Raw genomic sequence first — 18387 nt, 5'->3', positions numbered from 1 at the left:
AGAAGGAGGAAGTCGAGTGACCGGAAGCTGAAGAGAGGACATCCCTCCGTTCCTGGAGGCCAGTTCCAGAGCCAAGACTTCCCGGCCTCTGTGCTGCTTCTAGCTGCTGGGGCAAGGTGCAGCTTCCAGAAAACCTGGCTGTTCCCTTGGTTTGAGTCCCACTCGAAGGGCTCAGGGCCGCGTGACAGAAGTGTGCGGCCAGCAGTGTCCAGCCTAAGGTGTGCGCACGCTGACCAGCGCTGTTGTCTGTGGATGTGTGAATAGGACAGAACTGGCTTGGGGGCCGCCCCTCCAACAAGCCTTGCTCTGAGCCGCTTTTCTTATAGTGCAGATCACACAGCCACCTGCCTGCCTGTCCTCCAGAGCCGTCACGGTTTAAATGAGAAAACACCTGAACACTGCGGAGTACGTGGCATGCACTGGGCGTGCAAGGCGGGCCCGTAATTTATGCATCATGTAAAGATAATTAAACCCAATGACTAAGTGTTGGAGAGGAGAAAGTGAACGTGGTACTTTCGCATGCTTCCTGCAATCCCCTTCAGTGTGGTGTCCTTCTCGCTCTTGGCGCATCTTGGAATGCTCAAGTTTCTAAGGCCTGGTGCAGAAGTGGGCAGGTAAACATCAAATGAAAACGAAGCAGTATAATTTATTTTCTACCTTGAAAGGTAGAGAAAAAACTTCAACCTCCCATTCCCTTGGTTCAGCCCCACAGTAGGCGGGGTTGGGCTAGATGAACCAGTCAGTCCCGGGTACAGCTTGGCAGAACTCAGCACAGGGCTGGCCTCACAGGGCATGGCCACTGCTCGCTGCATCCACCTACAAGGCTGGCCAAGCTGCACTGTCCATGTCCTTACACCCGCTCAAGTGCAACCCATCGGGCCACAGATCCAGGACCAAAGTCATGGAAACACAGTAGTTCTTTCTTTCATTCTCTTTCTTTCCTCCCTTCCTCCCTCCCTTCCTTCCTTCCAAGATTATTTACTTTAATTGCCAACTCAGATATGTAGAGAGGAGGAGAGACAGAGGAAGATCTTCCGTCCGATGGTTAACTCCCCAAATGAGTGCAATGGCTGGAGCTGAGCCAATCCGAAGCCGGGAACCAGGAGCTTCTTCCAGTTCCGCCACGCGGGTGCAGGGTCCCAAGGCTTTGGGCCGTCCTCAACTGCCTTCCCAGGCCACAAGCAGGAAGCTGGATGGGAAGTGGAGCCACCAGGATTAGAACTGGTGGTGCCCTATGGGATCCTGGTGCGTTCAAGGTGAGGACTTTAGCTGCTAGGCCACTGTGCCGGGCCAAAGATTTATTTATTTTCGCTGGAAAGTCAGATCTACAGAGAGGAGGAGAGACAGAGAGATCTGCCCAAGTGACCGCAATGTCCAGAGCTGAGCTGATCTGAATCTAGGAGCCAGGAGCTTCTCGCAGGTTTCCCACATGGGTGAAGGGTCCCAAAGCATTGGGCCGTCCTCTCCTGCTTTCCCAGGGCACAAGCAGGGAGCTGGATGGTAAGTGGAACAGCTGGGATGCAAACCGGCACTCACATGGGATCCCAGCGCGTTCAAGGTGAGGATGTTAGCCACTAGGCTACCATGCTGGGCCCCGACACAGAGTTCTTTAAGGCTGCTGTATTTGCTGCAGTGGTGAGGGTGTCATGTGGGATGGACCCATTCCATATCAGAGTGCCTGGGTTTGAATCCTTGCTGGGCTTCCCGTCCCAACTTGCCGCAAACGTACACCCTATGAGACACCAGGTGATAGCTCAGGTAACTGGGTGCCAGCCAGACACTGGGGAGACCCAGACTGAGGGGCAGGCGCCTCCTGTGCGTATTGGGGAGTGAACCAGCAAATGGAAGATCTGTCTGCCTTTCAAATAAATAAGTATACATTTTAAAAGCTCCTGCCTGCTGCAGCCCGTGAGAGCTGGAACGGGAGCAGAGTGGGCCATGCCAGGCTACAGCGCCCACCAGCAAATGCCGAGGTGACACGGGCCATGCTAGACTATACGGCTGCACCCATCAGCACACGTGATCATGCTGGTGTGACGGGAACTGGGGCACCAAGCTGGGCAGGGCTACAACACCTGTTGGCCTACATGTGAACTGGGTTAGGAGGAGCCAGCTTGAGCTAACCGAATGCATCCACTAGTACAGGCTTGAGTCACAATAAGGGCAGGCGGGTTGGGCTTTGTTGCAGCATCAGCTGGCAAGTGCTAGGACTGGGGACAAGTCCTGTTGAGCCAGACTGCAGAACCATGTGGAGAGTGCAAGATCTGGCACAGGGAGTGGGTCCAATGGGGAGCTTGTAGGCTCCTCTCTGATGGGCTGCAACTCTCACTGGTGAGCATGAGAACCAGGACTGGGGGCAGGCCTGCCTGGATAGGCAGTGGCACCCACCGGCATGAGTGTGTTCTGGATAGTGGAGTTGGTTGGGTTAATCTCAATGGGATGTATGGCAGACTGGACTAGTCCACTGTACATGCTGGCATGCACAGGAACCACAGCTGGGGAGGCCAGTCCAGTGGGGGTTACTGGAGCTGCAGCTCCCCCTGTGGTATGTGGGGGCCGGGCATATATTGGGCAGAGCTGGGTTGGTCCGCAGCACCCATTGGTTTGCTGAGGATGGAAGGCAGAACAAACTGATCAACTATCCCAGTGAAGCTTGACAGCAAGTCTCTGGGTTAATGAAGATTCGGAGGTGGACTAGGACAGCCAATCGACCTTGGAAGGATTGAAGGATTTTCTCATCCTTGGAGCAATGGTATCAGCAGCATCTCAGAACTATCGAAAGCACATGAGCAGAACCTTCAGAAGATGCTCCACAGTGGGTTTCTCCCTCTCCCCCATAAAGAAGAAAATGTGTAAACAATGTTATCACCCACTGTCCCCTGATCCTCAACACTTCCCACCCGGATCAACTGTGTAAACGTCATTCAAAAAAAGAAAGAAAAAAAAAATAGAAAAGAAAAAGCTCCTGCCTTTGGTTCCAACAGGGAAAAAGAAGTTAACTCTAGGAAGATGCTTGTAGCTTAAAAATATTTATTGTCAAAGGTGGCCTGGTTTGTGGCATAGTAAAGTCATTTGGGACGCCTGCACTCTGTAGGAACTGCAGTTCAAATCCCAGCTCCGGGCCCAGCACGATACCCTACTGGCTGGAGTCCTCGCCTTGCATGCTGGAATCCCACGTGGACATCGGTTGGTGTTCCGGCTGCCCTACTTCCCACCCAGCTCCCTGCCTGTGGCCTGGGAAAGCAGTCAAGGACAGCCAAGGACTTGGGACCCTGTACTTGCATGGGAGACCTGGAAAAAGTTCCTGGCTTTGTATTGGCTCAGCTCTGGCTGTTGCAGCCACTAGGGGAGTGAATCAGCAGACAGAAGATCTTTCTCTTTGTCTCTTCTCTCTGTAAATCTGACTTTCCAGTGAAAATAAATCAATCTTGGGAAAAAAAAAATCCCAGTCCCTCTGTTTCTGATCCAGCTTCCTCCTAATGTGCCTGGAAAAGCAGTACAAGATGGCTCAAGTACTTGGACTCCCGTATCCACAGGGGAAACCCAGAAGTCATTTCTGGCTCCTGGCTTTGGGCTTGGCCCAGACACAGGAGTGTCTCAGAGGATGAAAGATGTCCTCGCTGTCACTGTTTTACTTATTTTTTTTTATTTTAATTTTTATTGGAAAGGCAGATTTAGAGAAAAGGAGATAAAGATCTATCTGCTGGCTCAAGTGGCCGCAATAGCCAGAGCTGAGCAGATCTGAAGCCAGGAACCAGGAGCTTCTTCCTGGTCTCCCATGGGTGCAGGGTCCCAAGGCTTTGGGCTATCGTCAATTGCTTTCCCAGGCCGCAAGCAGGGAGCTGGATGGGAAGTGAAGCACTTGGGACATGAACAGGTGCCCATATGGGAAGCCTGCGCTTGAAGGGGGAGGTCAGCCAACTGAGCCACCATGCCAGGCCCATCAATCTGCTTTTCAAACAAGTTCTTTCCCAGTCACTCTGCCTTTCAAATAAAGTATGTTTTCAGAAAGTTTGTTTCTTATTAGCATCCCCAAAAACAGATCAGTAATCTATGTGGAAAATTTGGAGGAAGAGAGCTGGGAAGTTGGTCCTGTCCCACCGGCAAAAGACCTGTAAGTCAGATTAGAAAGCAATTTGCATTTCAACTTTTATTGTTTTCTCTGCAGTTCTTGGCCATGTTTTGTGGAAATACATAAGTCCACAGCTTGTTTATAGTACCATATGCATAAAAGAGGACACAACCAAAAATATAGACTTAAATTAAATAGCATGATTTAATTTAGTTACTGTTTAATCCTGAATTCTCTTAAGTTAAAAAAAAGTTATAATTAACTATTAATGTTAATGAATTTAAACCTTCCAGAAAGCATGAATCCAAAAGGAAATGTCCAGGAGGCGATACGAGCCAGTTACTTTATGGCTGGTTTCAGTCAAACATTCTAAACATCAGTGGGGAAAAGGCTCTCGAGTTCGTCTGCTTGCGTCATGCTGAGTGCAGCTCTGGGGCCTGCTACTGGGTGCGGTCCTCTAGCAGGTAGACGATGAGCTCGTAGGTGGACAGCACAATGGCCGTGTTCGGGATCTGCCGGATGAGCTGGGCGAAGAGCCCTCGGTAGAAGGCGAGGTAGCCCTCCTCCCGGAACACCAGGCGCGCCGTCTGCACGAATGTCTGGTACTTGGTGCCTTCCTCCCGGAGCCGTGTCCTGATGACCTCTGTGGGGACACAAGCATCCACTTCATGCCTTGAGTTACGGTGGGCACTGAAAGGACAGCGAGCTCACAGGACCCACTGCCAAGGGACTGCCTGCCTGTCCTCTCAGTTTTATGTGACAGGGCGGTCTCAGAGTCGGAGGTGTGGGGAAGTCACATACTGCTGGGACCGTCCTGTCTCCCCGACCAGCCACCCCCGGAGCCCTTCCTGCTCCCCACCCGTGCCTCCTGTCTCAGCCTCTGCCCAGCACGCACGGAGACCGGGGATCTGTTCCTGCCTCAGCTGACCCTGTGCACTGGTCACAGCAGACGGAGCAGCAGCTTCTCACAACACCTGCTCTCCATGGCACAATGAACTGAGCTTTTCTCTTTTTTCACAGTAGGTCACTGTAGTAGTAATTTTATAATTAAGAACAGCGGCAGGTGTTTGGCCTGGTGCCAGTTAAGATTCTTGCAAAGCACAGTCCGGGTTCAAGTCCCAGTTTCAAGCCTGACCCCCGCTGCCTGCCAACAGACTCCTGCCATCTGTGGGAAGACGTGACTTCAGTTCCCAGCCTCTGGCTTTGGGAAGTCAAGTGGCAAATGGGAGCTCCTTCTCTGCCAAATTAATTAATAAACTTAATTGAGGGCTGGCATATCATGTTACTCATCTGTTGCAGTGCTGGTGATTGCATAGGGATGCAGGTTTGAGTTCTGGCAGGTCCAATTCCTTTAAAAAAATTATTTTTATTGGAAAGGCAGATTTACAGAGAGGAGAGACAGACAGAAAGATCTTCAGTCCGCAGATTCACTCCCCAAGTGGTTGCAATGGCCGGACTGAGCTGATCTGAAGCCAGGAGCAAGGGCCTCTTCTGGGTTTCCCATGTGGATGCAGGGACCCAAAGCCTTGGGCCATTTTCTACTGCTTTCCCAGACTACAAGCAGGGAGCTGGATGGGAAATGGAGCAGCTGGGACACGAACAGGCGTCCATATGGAATCCTGGGGGATGCAAGGTGAGGATTTAGCTACCGAGTCATTGTACCAGACCCAGGCAGCTCCACTTCCCATCCAGCTCCCTGCTTGTGGCCTGGGAAAGCAGTCGAGGATGGCCCCAAGGCCTTGGGACCCTGAACTCGCGTGGGAGACCGGGAAGAGGCTCCTGGCTCCCAGCTTAGATCAGTCCAGCTCAGATCATGTGACCATGTAGGGTGTAAGCTGCAGATGGAAGATCTTTCTGTCTCTTCCTCTCTCTGTGACTCTTTCAAGTAAAATAAATACATATTTGGAAAATAAATGAATAACTAAACTTAGTCCAGAAGCTTACTCAGCAGCCAGTCCAGGTGGATGCTATGTTGTTTCCAAGTTTGTCTCTGCATCACTTTTGTGAATCAAGGAATTTTAAAGAAATGCAGGCTCCTGGCTTCCCCGAGAGTGGGGACGCTGTGCTCGGCAGGGCCATACTGTGCACAGCAGCCCGAGCACCAGCAGCCAGGACTGAGGCAGGGCTCCCACACTGTGCACGGCAGCCCGAGCACCAGCAGCCAGGACTGAGGCAGGGCTCCCACACTGTGCACAGCACCCCTGCACTGCAGCTCTGTGGGCTGACACGCAGTTCACTCAGTCATGCGCCCCTGACCTGCAGGAGGAGGCGGAAAATCTTTTTTCCACAACCACAATTGGAAAATCAGAAATGTTCTGAGCAAAAACATGACGCTCAAACATTTTGGATTTGGGATTTGGAATGCTCAAGTGGTCAAGTCTAAGCAGGTCACTGGAAACACCCCGGTCCCGAGCATCCAGCCAGGTGACATGCACCAGAGGTGGTCACCGCTGACCGCCCAGGCAGGGGAGGGCACACCGTACCGTGCGGGTAGGCAATACAGGAAGCGCATCCTTTGGAGAAAGCAGCAGCTGCCATAAGTCCAAGAAAACTTGTGGAATTTTTCTCAGTTCCGTTTGCGGAGGAGGCTAAGGGAGTTTCTTTCAGATACTTCTTCAAACTTTCATAAATAGCAAAACAGATGATGGTCTCTGAAATGCCGGCGTATGAGGCGGTCAGTCCTCGGTAGAAGCCCCGGATGCCTTCGGTCTGGTACACGTGGCGTGCGCACTGCAGGGTGCCCCTCTGCTTGGAGCCCCTCACTCTGCAGGGAGGAAGGACAGGTCAGCAGCAGCGCCAGCTTGCGAGAGTGGCACCAAGCACATGCACAGTCACAGGCTGGATGGCCACATCTTCCGGGTGCTGTGCTCAGTGAGCCTGGCCACTGGGAGGCCAGGCCTGTGAGCGGGGCCACCCGACAGGCCCAATGGATGGACATCTGTGTCAGGGGTCATCAAAATAGGTTCACAGCCTTTGACCTAAAAAGAGCTAGATGGACCACGATGTTCCTCCCAGAGGAAATGGAACCGTAACATTGTCAGAACGATCCAAACGTCTAAACACAGGAGGAGACAAGAAGCCTCAAGTTCACATACGAGATTACAGTGACCACCACGGCAGCGACAGACAACTGCCTTGTGCTGGCAGCCCGACAAAAGCATGAATGAAGTGTAATTACAATTATGATGTAAAAATGCTGTACAAAAACTCACCAAAGATTCTGACAGATTAAAATAAAGGTGCTCTTTCTTTTTCATTCATTCATTGAGACACTATTCCTGCCCACAGATTCATTCCCCAATGTACTCAACAGGCAGGACTGGGCTGCAGCTGGAAACCCGGCCAGGGCAGGCCCAAGGCACGAGCTCCCCCAGGCCAATGTGAGCAGGAAGCTGGGAGCAGCAGCAGCTGGGACAGACTCGGCCGCTGCTGCTGGGATGCGGACATCCTAACCACAGGACCAAAATGCCTGGCTGTGCTTTCTCAGTCTTGTCCTTCTTGTCTCCGAATGTTCCATTCTAGCTCTGTTATTTCTAAATTTGTAAAATTATGATCACAGAGTAGGCTATGACAACACTCTGTGTCATGTGCAGACGCGAGGTGTTCCTCCCTGGCCCCAGGCAGCTTGTACCCATTGAGTGGCCGTGGTGTTTCCCCTGGTCACTGTGCACACCGGGGACCCTGCAGGCTTGTCTGAACTGGCCCCTCTCCCTTCCTCCTCAGGTCTTCCCAGAGGCAGTTCTCACACCCTAGCTGGAACAACCTTTCATACGAAGTCCAACCACGCTTAAAACCTGCAGCACGTGGCTCTTCCTGCTTGGCATACTGACCCTTGCGTGAGACGGCCTTTGTTGGCAGGGCTACGGATACTGAAGAGCACCAAGTTAACCTGCAGTAACTAGCAGTATCTCCAGGGGTGTGTAATTGAGGCGGTGGGCAGCACAGCCCACCCTGGAGTAGCAGCTTCCCGCCCATGTGCACCAAGGGCGGCAGCGGGGATGGCTGAGGTACTCGGGAGACCAGGAGTGAGTTCCCAGCACCTGAAAGGGCTCTTGGTATTTCTTGCTCTCTGTAACTCAACTTTTCAAATAAATAGAAAAGAAGGTAAATGAGAGAGAAAGAGAGAGAAAGGAAAGAAAAAAAAAGAAAAAGAGAGAAATAAAGAGAGAAGTTCTGGTGAGTTTCAGAACAGAAACCCAGTGCGAGGTATCGCCATGTTCGCAAGCCCTCCCGGGCCTGAGGGCACTCACTGTTCTCTTCCTGGCATCATTAAAGAGCCCAGACAGGAGCCCACAGCCCTCACACGGGTCAAGGTCCGAGAGACACCTGCCGGCCACCTGAGGGGAGACAATGACAGGAGCCTCCTGGCTTCTTACCTTGCTCCCTTTCTCTCGACATGCTGCAGCTCAGCTCTCAAAACCAAGGGCTAAGGACCCCAGGCACCTGTCCACAGCTGGGCCCGGGGAGGAAAGAGACCCCAGGAAAGAACATCAGAAGACATCAGAGACTTACTTCCGCTCTAGCTGCATCCGGGTTTTAACCATCCATATAGGATTCATTAAGGAATTTGTGATAAAAGCTGGAAGACAAAACCAAAGCAACAGAGTCCTTACTGTACGGTCAACCTTCCTAGAGCTCTCTGCATCTTACCAGACATTCTGAAAGGAGGAAATCCGCAGCTAGTCTTTTCAACCTCTAGGTGGTGCTGACGACATGTGTTAATCTGATTTCGAGGATGAATATGAAATGTCTTTTTCATGTTTATTTACTTCATCTATTAGAAAGGCAGTCTAAGGAGAACAAGAACAAGAAAGCAGTATTGGGCCTGGCGGCGTGGTCTAGTGGCTAAAGTCCTCACCCTGAACGTGCTGGGATCCCATATGGGTGCAGGTTCTAATCCCAGCAGCCTCACTTCCCATCCAGCTCCCTGCTTGTGGCCTGGGAAAGCAGTCGAGGACGGCCCAGTGCTTTGGGTTCCTGCACCCGTGTGGGAGACCTGGAGGAAGTTCCTGGCTCCTGGCTTCGGCTCGGCGCAGCACTGGCTGTTGCGCTCACTTAGGGAGTGAATCATCGGATGGAAGATCTTCTTCTCTGTCTGTCCTCCTCTCTGTATATCTGACTTCGTAATAAAAATAAATAAATCTTAAAAAAAAAAGTGGTACTTTTCATCAGCTGGCTCACTCCCCAAAAGACAGCAGTCAGGGCTGGGCCATGGGGACAGCAGGCTGCCCAAGACGCATCGGCAGGAAACCAGAACGGAAGCAGAGCAGGCAGGGTCCAAACCAGCACGCCAATGTGGGATGTGGGGGTCCCAAGTCACGGCTTAACCTGCAGTACCACAATGCCTGAACCCAAACTCCTTAAAACTCAATTTACAGGCTTCAGATTCAGAACATAAATTTATTTCTTATGTATTTATTTGAAACACCGAGAGGGAAAGCTGCAGAAAGAGATCTTCCCTATTGGTTCATTTTCTAAACTCCTGCAACCGCCAGTCTGGGCCAAGCTGAGCCAGGAACTCCATTGGGGCTTCTCACGTGGTGGCAGAGACCCAAGACCTTGAGTCATCTGATGCCTCCCAGGCAAATGAGCAGGAAATGTGATCTGAAGCACAGGTGGGACTTGGTCCCAGACACTCCAGCAGAGGACGCAGGCACCCCAAGGGGCAGCTTAACCCCTGCACCCCAAGGCTTACCCACAGATAAGTTGTTTTTTTAAAAAATTGATGATCAAACCTAAAAATGATACCTTATCTAAATTAACAATAGAATTAAATCTCCATTTCCCTGAATCCAAACTTGGAAATTTTACAACCTGACTAATCATTTCAGATGAATTAAATACTAGGAAAACACCAGACTCATTTAACCTGGCTTTCTCCGAAGTTAAATTTGCTGAAGTTACAAAACTTAGTAGCTTTTAGCTTATGGCTAGCTCACTTTCGGCGTTCAGCAAAGATCAGCTTATTTTGGAACTCTACGTGGAAATCTCCACAGTAAATAGAAATGCCTTTGGTGAAGGAGCTTTGGTTATTCAATTTTTTTATTCACTGTTCAGATACATTCAGATGGTTTGTAATTTTACTTGGAGTAACAAAGGTAGACAAAACTGATGTATATACATCATAATTAGGCAGACAGAAGAAAATTTTCAGGAAATACAATACATTTAAGTAAGTTCTCTAAAGTACTCTTGTATTTAAACCAACATAAAACTCCCCAAGGGAAGACAATTGGAGGGGCTGGCACTGTGTAGTGCGGTGTAGTGGGATCAAGTGTGCACCGCATATCGGTAACGATGAGTCCCGGCTTCCGCACCTTGGACGCAGCTCCCTGCGGTGGGCCTGGGGGAACGCAGCAGCAGACGGCTCCATGCTTGGGCCCCTGCACCCACCTTGGGAGCCAGGAGGAAGGCTCCACAACCGTTCTGGCTGTTTAGGGAGTGAACTAGTGGACTGAAGATCTTTCTGTCTTTCCTTCTCTCAGTCTCTAACTCTGCCTTTCAAATAAATAAATAAATCAATACATAAATAAATCTAAAAGAAAAAGAAAGAAGGAAAAGGTAGTTGGAGCAGGAGTTAAGAAGCCATGTGGGAGGCTGCATCCACACTGCAGAGGGAGTGCTGGCTCCGCCTCTGATCCCATGCGCTGGCAGGGAGCAGCTGGTACCTCAAGCACTTGAGTTCCTGCTTCCAACGTGGCAGACCTGGGTGGAATTTCAGACTTCCGCCTTTAGCCTGATCCAACCCTAGTTACAGTGGGCATTTGGGGGAGTGAACCAGCAGGGGGAGAGCTATCTTCCTTTCTACCTTTTAAAAAACAAGGCGAAAATGCCTTAAACTTATGAGTAAGGAAAAAAAAAACAAGGCAAAAGCTTACCTTACCCAATTTACAAGCCCATGATATTTGTAAATACTTCATAGCAAAAAGTCCTGCTATGAGGGGCAGCTTCGTGGCACAGTGAGTAAAGTCGTCATCTGCAATGCTGGCATCCTGTGTGGATGCTGGTTCACATTCCAGTTGCCCACTTCTAATTCAATGTGTTTGCGTTCCTGTCAACTCGGTTAAGACCCACATGAAGCTCCTGGTTTCGGCCTGGCTCAGCCCCAGCTGCCGAGGTTATTTGGGAGTGAACCAGTGGATAAATATATCTCTTGCTTCTAACTCCACCTTTCAAGTAAAAAATATAAATCTTTAAAAAAAAATCTTGCTTATATTTTTTCTATTAAGTGAAATGACTTCTTCAAAACATATATAAGCTCTCAAAGTTGTCACTGCTCCTACTGGGAAAAAACTCAATTCCTGGGGCTGGAGTAGCGGTACAGTGGGTTAGGACACTCACATCCCACACCGGAGTGCTGGTTCAAGCCTTAGCTATTCCCTGCAAATGCCCCAGGGAAAGTAGTGAACGTTGGGTCTCTGCCACACACATTAGACACAGATGGCATTCCAATTCCTGGCTCTGCCCTGGCCCAGCACTGGGCACTGTGGCCGTTTGAGGAATGAACTAGCAGATTAGAATCTCTCATCTCTCCCTCCTCTCTCTGTAACTCTGCCTTTCAAGTAAGTAAAATAAACATTTTAAAAAACAAAACAAAAGTCCTTTGCTGCGATGGGTACAGTGGCACAGCGGGTTAGGCTGCTGCTTGGAACTCCCACATTCCACATCGGAGAGCTGGTTTGAGTCCCAGCTACTCCATTTCCACTCCCTAGAGCATGCCTAGGAGTTGGCAGATGATGGACTGGATACTTGAGCACCTGTCAGACAGAGTTCAGTGTGGCCTCGCCCTGGCTGTTCAGGTCGTTTGAGAAGTGAACCAGAGGCTGTCTCTCTGTTACTCTTTCAAATAAATAACTCTTAAAAAAAAAAAAAAGTCCATTGCCAGCCCTGAGCCCTGGCTGTACAAGCTAGTTATTAAGGACAGACCACAGCTCTAATAGGGTGTGCTGGGCTCCATGGAGTGTGACCAAGAAAGCAGATCTGGTTTCAGGAAATAATGCAACAGGGAAACTGACCTGGCTGCAAGACACATTCATCATCTTGTTCAAGAAGCACAATCCTAACCAACAGTGTGCGTGTGACTGTCAAGTTTGAGGGGAAACAGAGAACAGGGGATTGAGGCACACGGTGCTCTCGGACTCATTCCATCAGTCCCGGCACGAAGCTTAAGAAAAGCAAGGAGGTAAGCCCTCAATTTCTGGAAAAAAAAGAAACAACACCACATGCTTAAGAAAGTCAGAACATCTTCTCTCACTCACTAGGGTAACATACCTGCAGAGCCAGCTGAGAAAATATGCACAATATTGCTATTAGGCACGAAAATGCCATTAAGTGTCTCTTTGGCTTTGGAGTAACATGCAAAGTACACAGCCCTGTTAGAACAAAGAGAGAAAGCTATAAGGAAATCACCACGGCGTGAAAAAATACACACATCCCTCTAAACCTGTTGAGAAATTCAGGACAATTTGATGGGAAAGAAGGTGACATGCAACCACAAGCTCGACCTCACCTGCACCTGCCACAGCTTCCTCCAAGAAACCCTATTCTGCCCCTCCAGCAATCACCCTGTCATAACTAGTCCAGGGAGCTGGCCCTGTGACAATCCTTAAATTCCCCCTTTTGGAGACGGGCTAATCCTTTACGTCCCAATATACATAGCACGACTTTGGGATGCTTTTATAACATTTCTGCTGCACACCAACATAAGCATGTCAACTCTAACTTGAACTGTTTTAGACAGTGTATAGAATCTTAGATTCTAGCTCCTTTAAATAGATGTGCGTGGCTGGTGGCTACTGCACTAGGGTATCGGCTCTGTTCACACAGAATGAAGCTGTGCCCAAAACTGAGGGCCTAGGTTCATGGAAAGCCCAGAAGCCTGGCCGCCTGCTTCCGTCAGTGCCGCCAAGCACATGCAGATTACCTGGGGACCGTGCGCCAGTGCAATCTGACAGGGGTCTTAGGATGTGCCCAGGAACCAGCCCCACTCTCAGCGGCCACCAGCATATTCATTTCTACACTGAGACTCAGCCAGCGGTTCCTGCTGCTCCGTGCCCGCCCCATCGAAGCGCTGGCCCCCTGCGCTAAGGAAGGACGCTGCGGTGCAGGCGGCTTGCAGTGAGCTCTCGGAGGAGGTAACCACTTACCTTGACGGTGCCACTCCAACCAAATTTGGACCCAAACCTCGGAAGAGTGACTTTGGTCCCTCCTTCTCCAAGATTGACCTGAATAATAAGAGACATATCTTCATAAGACCCATGGCCCTGTAAGATGTACCAGAGGCAAAGCCAGCACCAATGGAGTGAAGTAAAACTCCGCGCTTGTTCTTGGGAGACTCCAAATTCTGACTGATTAGGTTTCCGGACCACACGGCCCTAGGACGCTGACTTCATTTTCGCAGTGAAGAAACAGCTTCCAATGCATTACCACACATATTTTCTTTTCTTTTTTTTTTTTTTTTAAGATTTATTTATTTTTATTACAAAGTTAGATATACATGGAGGAGGAGAGACAGAGAGGAAGATCTTCCATCCAATGATTCACTCCCCAAGTGAGCACAACGGCCAGTGCCGTGCCGATCTGAAGCCAGGAGCCAGGAACTTCCTCCAGGTCTCCCACGCGGGTGCAGGGTCTGAAGGCTCTGGGCCGTCCTTGACTGCTTTCAGGCCACAAGCAGGTAGCTGGATGGGAAGTGGGGCTGCTGGGATTAGAACCTGCACCCATATGGGATCCCAGCGCGTTCAGGGTGAGGACTTTAGCCGCTGCTAGGCCATGCTGCTGGGCCCATTGCCAGACATATTTTCAAGAAGGTTTTTCCCTGGTTGAGGTAGCAGCAAATGTTCTAGGTTGGAGGCTTTGTGGTATAGTGGGTAAAGCCTCTGCCAGTGACACAGGAATCCCATATGGGGACTGAGAAAGGCAATGGAAGATGGTTCGACTGTTTGGGTCCTTGCCACCAATATAGGGCACTCGGATGAAGCACCCTGTTTGGGCTTCAAGCTTGGACCATCACTGGCTGCTGTGACCAGCTGGGGAGTGAACCAAAAGACAGAAGTTCTCTGTAACTACCTTTCCAAATAAATAAATTTAACTTAGAACAAAACAAAACTCAACAAAGATGCTTCAGAGTTGTGCTAGCCACTAAAATCCTGTTAAGGCAGCTGAGCACTGGCACAGGAATGGACCCGGGGAGTAGAGCCCTCCTTCCTCCCAGCGGTCTGAGACGGGCCCAAACTCTCTGGGTTTGCTCCACGTTATTGCAGCCCTGCCTCCTGGAGCCCTTTCCAGAGACACAAGAAAAAGAAAATCCCAGTGACTTCCACAGTTTGGAAGAACGTCATTTTAAAAGCCGAGACCTAGTATCTCAAGATTTAAAACTGATTTGTTTTCTTGTGGTTACATATTCCAGGGTATTTCACTAAATTCAATAAAAATAGAACTAAATAGTAAGTTTATTTTGGTGCAAAAATATTGGAAATTCGTACTTTTGGTGATATGCATTTTCATGAATTTTTAAAAGACCACTTACATACATACATTTCAAAATCTTTCTGTAACAAAATAAAATCCATTAATTGCATTTTCCGTGAACATTTTAAGGTATCTCCCATATTTTTATCATTTCCTAAAGCATTTACAAAGGCAGAGTGACAGAGAAAGGGTGAGCACGTGGGAGAGATGGAATGACTGACCTTCCTTCTCTGATGCTCAAATAAAGAAACTAATAATTTCCTAAAAAGCAAGAGGCTAACAACTAGACAAGAAAAGGTATTTAGACTGGGAAGGGAAAAGTAAAACTCTGTTCCTGGACAGGATGGTTCTACATTGAAATTCTAAGGAAAATTACCGTGACACATATGTCTAACAAGGTAGCAGGATACACTCAGCATACAAAAATCAGCGGTACCTCTACATAGCATCAATGTGTAATCTGAAAATAGAACTTTTTTAAAACTTTTATTGGAAAGTCAGATACACAGAGAGAAGGAGAGAGAGAGGGGAAGATCTTGCATCCGTTGATTCACTCCCCAAGTGGCCGCAAGGGGGGGAGGGATGCTACACCGATCCGAGGGGAGGGAGGGGGAGGTCCTGGAGGGGAGGGAGGGGGAGGTCCTGGAGGGGAGGGAGGGGGAGGTCCTGGAGGGGAGGGAGGGGAGGTCCTGGAGGGGAGGGAGGGAGAGGTCCTGGTGGGGAGGGAGGGGAGGTCCTGGAGGGGAAGGAGGGGGAGGTCCTGGAGGGGAAGGAGGGAAGGTCCTGGAGGGGAGGGAGGGGAGGTCCTGGTGGGGAGGGAGGGGAGGTCCTGGTGGGGAGGGAGGGGAGGTCCTGGAGGGGAGGGAGGGGAGGTCCTGGAGGGGAGGGAGGGGAGGTCCTGGAGGGGAAGGAGGGGGAGGTCCTGGAGGGGAAGGAGGGAAGGTCCTGGAGGGGAGGGAGGGGGAGGTCCTGGAGGGGAGGTCCTGGAGGGGAGGGAGGGGGAGGTCCTGGAGGGGAGGGAGGGGGAGGTCCTGGAGGGGAGGGAGGGGGAGGTCCTGGAGGGGAGGGGGAGGTCCTGGAGGGGAGGGAGAAGGAGGTCCTGGAGGGGAGGGAGAAGGAGGTCCTGGAGGGGAGGGAGGGGAGGTCCTGGAGGGGAGGTTCTGGAGGGGAGGGAGGGGAGGTACTGGAGGGGACGGAGGGGGAGGTCCTGGAGGGGAGGGAGGGGAGGTCCTGGAGAGGAGGGAGGGGGAAGTCCTGGAGGGGAGGGAGGGGAGGCCCTGGAGGGGACGGAGAGGAGGTCCTGGAGGGGAGGGAGGGGAGGTCCTGGAGGGGAGGGAGAAGTAGGTCCTGGAGGGGAGGGAGGGGAGGTCCTGGAGGGGAGGTCCTGGAGGGGAGAAGGAGGTCCTGGAGGGGAGGGAGGGGAGGCCCTGGAGGGGAGGGAGAAGGAGGTCCTGGAGGGGAGGGAGGGGAGGTCCTGGAGAAGAGGTCCTGGAGGGGAGGTCCTGGAGGGGAGGGAGGGGGAGGTCCTGGAGGGGAGGGAGGGGAGGTCCTGGAGAGGAGGGAGGGGGAGGTCCTGGAGGGGAGGGAGGGGAGGCCCTGGAGGGGAGGGAGGGGAGGTCCTGGAGGGGAGGGAGAAGGAGGTCCTGGAGGGGAGGGAGGGGAGGTCCTGGAGGGGAGGTCCTGGAGGGGAGGGAGAAGGAGGTCCTGGAGGGGAGGGAGGGGAGGCCCTGGAGGGGAAGTCCTGGAGGGGAGGGAGAAGGAGGTCCTGGAGGGGAGGGAGGGGAGGCCCTGGAGGGGAGGGAGGGGAGGTCCTGGAGGGGAGGGCGGGGAGGTCCTGGAGGGGAGGGAGAAGGAGGTCCTGGAGGGGAGGGAGGGGGAGGTCCTGGAGGGGAGGGAGGGGGAGGTCCTGGAGGGGAGGGAAGGAGAAGGAGGTCCTGGAGGGGGAGGTCCTGGAGGGGAGGGAGAAGGAGGTCCTGGAGGGGAGGGAGGGGAGGCCCTGGAGGGGAGGGAGGGGAGGTCCTGGAGGGGAGGGAGGGGAGGTCCTGGAGGGGAGGGAGAAGGAGGTCCTGGAGGGGAGGGAGGGGGAGGTCCTGGAGGGGAGGGAGGGGGAGGTCCTGCAGGGGAGGGAGGGGGAGGTCCTGGAGGGGAGGGAGGGAGAAGGAGGTCCTGGAGGGGGAGGTCCTGGAGGGGAGGGAGAAGGAGGTTCTGGAGGGGAGGGAGAAGGAGGTCCTGGAGGGGAGGGAGGGGAGGTCCTGGAGGGGAGGTCCTGGAGGGGAGGGAGGGGAGGTACTGGAGGGGACGGAGGGGGAGGTCCTGGAGGGGAGGCAGAAGGAGGTCCTGGAGGGGAGGGAGGGGAGGTCCTGGAGGGGAGGGAGAAGGAGGTCCTGGAGGGGAGGGAGGGGAGGCCCTGGAGGGGAGGGAGAAGGAGGTCCTGGAGGGGAGGGAGGGGAGGTCCTGGAGAAGAGGTCTTGGAGGGGAGGTCCTGGAGGGGAGGGAGGGGGAGGTCCTGGAGGGGAGGGAGGGGAGGTCCTGGAGAGGAGGGAGGGGGAGGTCCTGGAGGGGAGGGAGGGGAGGCCCTGGAGGGGAGGGAAGGGAGGTCCTGGAGGGGAGGGAGGGGAGGTCCTGGAGGGGAGGTCCTGGAGGGGAGGGAGAAGGAGGTCCTGGAGGGGAGGGAGGGGAGGCCCTGGAGGGGAGGTCCTGGAGGGGAGGGAGAAGGAGGTCCTGGAGGGGAGGGAGGGGAGGTGCTGGAGGGGAGGGAGGGGAGGTCCTGGAGGGCAGGGAGAAGGAGGTCCTGGAGGGGAGGGAGGGGGAGGTCCTGGAGGGGAGGGAGGGGGAGGTCCTGGAGGGGAGGGAGGGGGAGGTCCTGGAGGGGAGGGAGGGAGAAGGAGGTCCTGGAGGGGGAGGTCCTGGAGGGGAGGGAGAAGGAGGTCCTGGAGGGGAGGGAGGGGAGGCCCTGGGAGGGAGAAGGAGGTCCTGGAGGGGAGGGAGGGGGAGGTCCTGGAGGGGAGGGAGGGGGAGGTCCTGGAGGGGAGGGAGGGAGAAGGAGGTCCTGGAGGGGGAGGTCCTGGAGGGGAGGGAGAAGGAGGTCCTGGAGGGGAGGGAGGGGGAGGTCCTGGAGGGAAGCAGAGGAGCAAAGGAAACATCACTGTTCCCTTGGAACTGTGCCTATGGGACACAGAAAATCTGTTCTGTCAATAAAAAGAAATTCTGTTCTATTTAAAAAAAAATAAAGAGATCATTTTCTTTTTTGCACGCTAAGTCCTGGAGGGGAGGGAGGGGAGGTCCTGGAGGGGAGGGAGAAGGAGGTCCTGGAGGGGAGGGAGGGGAGGCCCTGGAGGGGAGGGAGGGGAGGTCCTGGTGGGGAGGGAGAAGGAGGTCCTGGAGGGGAGGGAGGGGGAGGTCCTGGAGGGGAGGGAGGGGGAGGTCCTGGAGGGGAGGGAGGGAGAAGGAGGTCCTGGAGGGGGAGGTCCTGGAGGGGAGGGAGAAGGAGGTCCTGGAGGGGAGGGAGGGGAGGCCCTGGAGGGGAGGGAGGGGAGGTCCTGGAGGGGAGGGAGGGGAGGTCCTGGAGGGGAGGGAGAAGGTGGTCCTGGAGGGGAGGGAGGGGGAGGTCCTGGAGGGGAGGTCCTGGAGGGGAGGGAGGGGGAGGTCCTGGAGGGGAGGGAGGGAGAAGGAGGTCCTGGAGGGGGAGGTCCTGGAGGGGAGGGAGAAGGAGGTCCTGGAGGGGAGGGAGAAGGAGGTCCTGGAGGGGAGGGAGGGGGAGGTCCTGGAGGGGAGGGAGGGGGAGGTCCTGGAGAGAAGCAGAGGAGCAAAGGAAACATCACTGTTCCCTTGGAACTGTGCCTATG

The 18387-nt window shown here is 53.1% G+C and overlaps 1 protein-coding gene and 1 pseudogene across 2 annotated transcripts in view; both read right to left on the bottom strand.

Moving 5' to 3' along the window:
- Positions 1–13346, bottom strand: part of SLC25A33 (solute carrier family 25 member 33) — a 64451-nt gene extending 51105 nt beyond the window's left edge. Inside the window, exons 1-5 of one of the 2 annotated variants that reach the window (XR_009246834.1) lie at positions 13219–13346; positions 12344–12444; positions 8585–8651; positions 6556–6836; positions 4448–4715 (exon numbers count right to left, since the gene is read on the bottom strand). Coding sequence is in view for 1 of the 2 variants with exons in the window: in XM_058674862.1 (XP_058530845.1) it covers positions 4513–4715; positions 6556–6836; positions 8585–8651; positions 12344–12444; positions 13219–13331 (765 nt within the window). In the remaining variant the exon portion in view is untranslated. Of the gene's footprint in view, positions 1–4255; positions 4716–6555; positions 6837–8584; positions 8652–12343; positions 12445–13218 lie in introns of those variants that run through there. The other variant, XM_058674862.1, reaches the window with a different exon arrangement.
- Positions 13347–15092: 1746 nt separating this feature from the next.
- LOC131479643 (basic proline-rich protein-like) lies at positions 15093–18321 on the bottom strand (annotated as a pseudogene).
- Between the last annotated feature and the right edge of the window lie 66 nt (positions 18322–18387).

Source organism: Ochotona princeps, chromosome 2 (genome assembly GCF_030435755.1).
Source record: "Ochotona princeps isolate mOchPri1 chromosome 2, mOchPri1.hap1, whole genome shotgun sequence".
In the NCBI taxonomy this organism is placed as follows: Eukaryota; Metazoa; Chordata; class Mammalia; order Lagomorpha; family Ochotonidae; genus Ochotona; species Ochotona princeps.
This window is presented reverse-complemented; position numbering and strand designations above follow the sequence as displayed.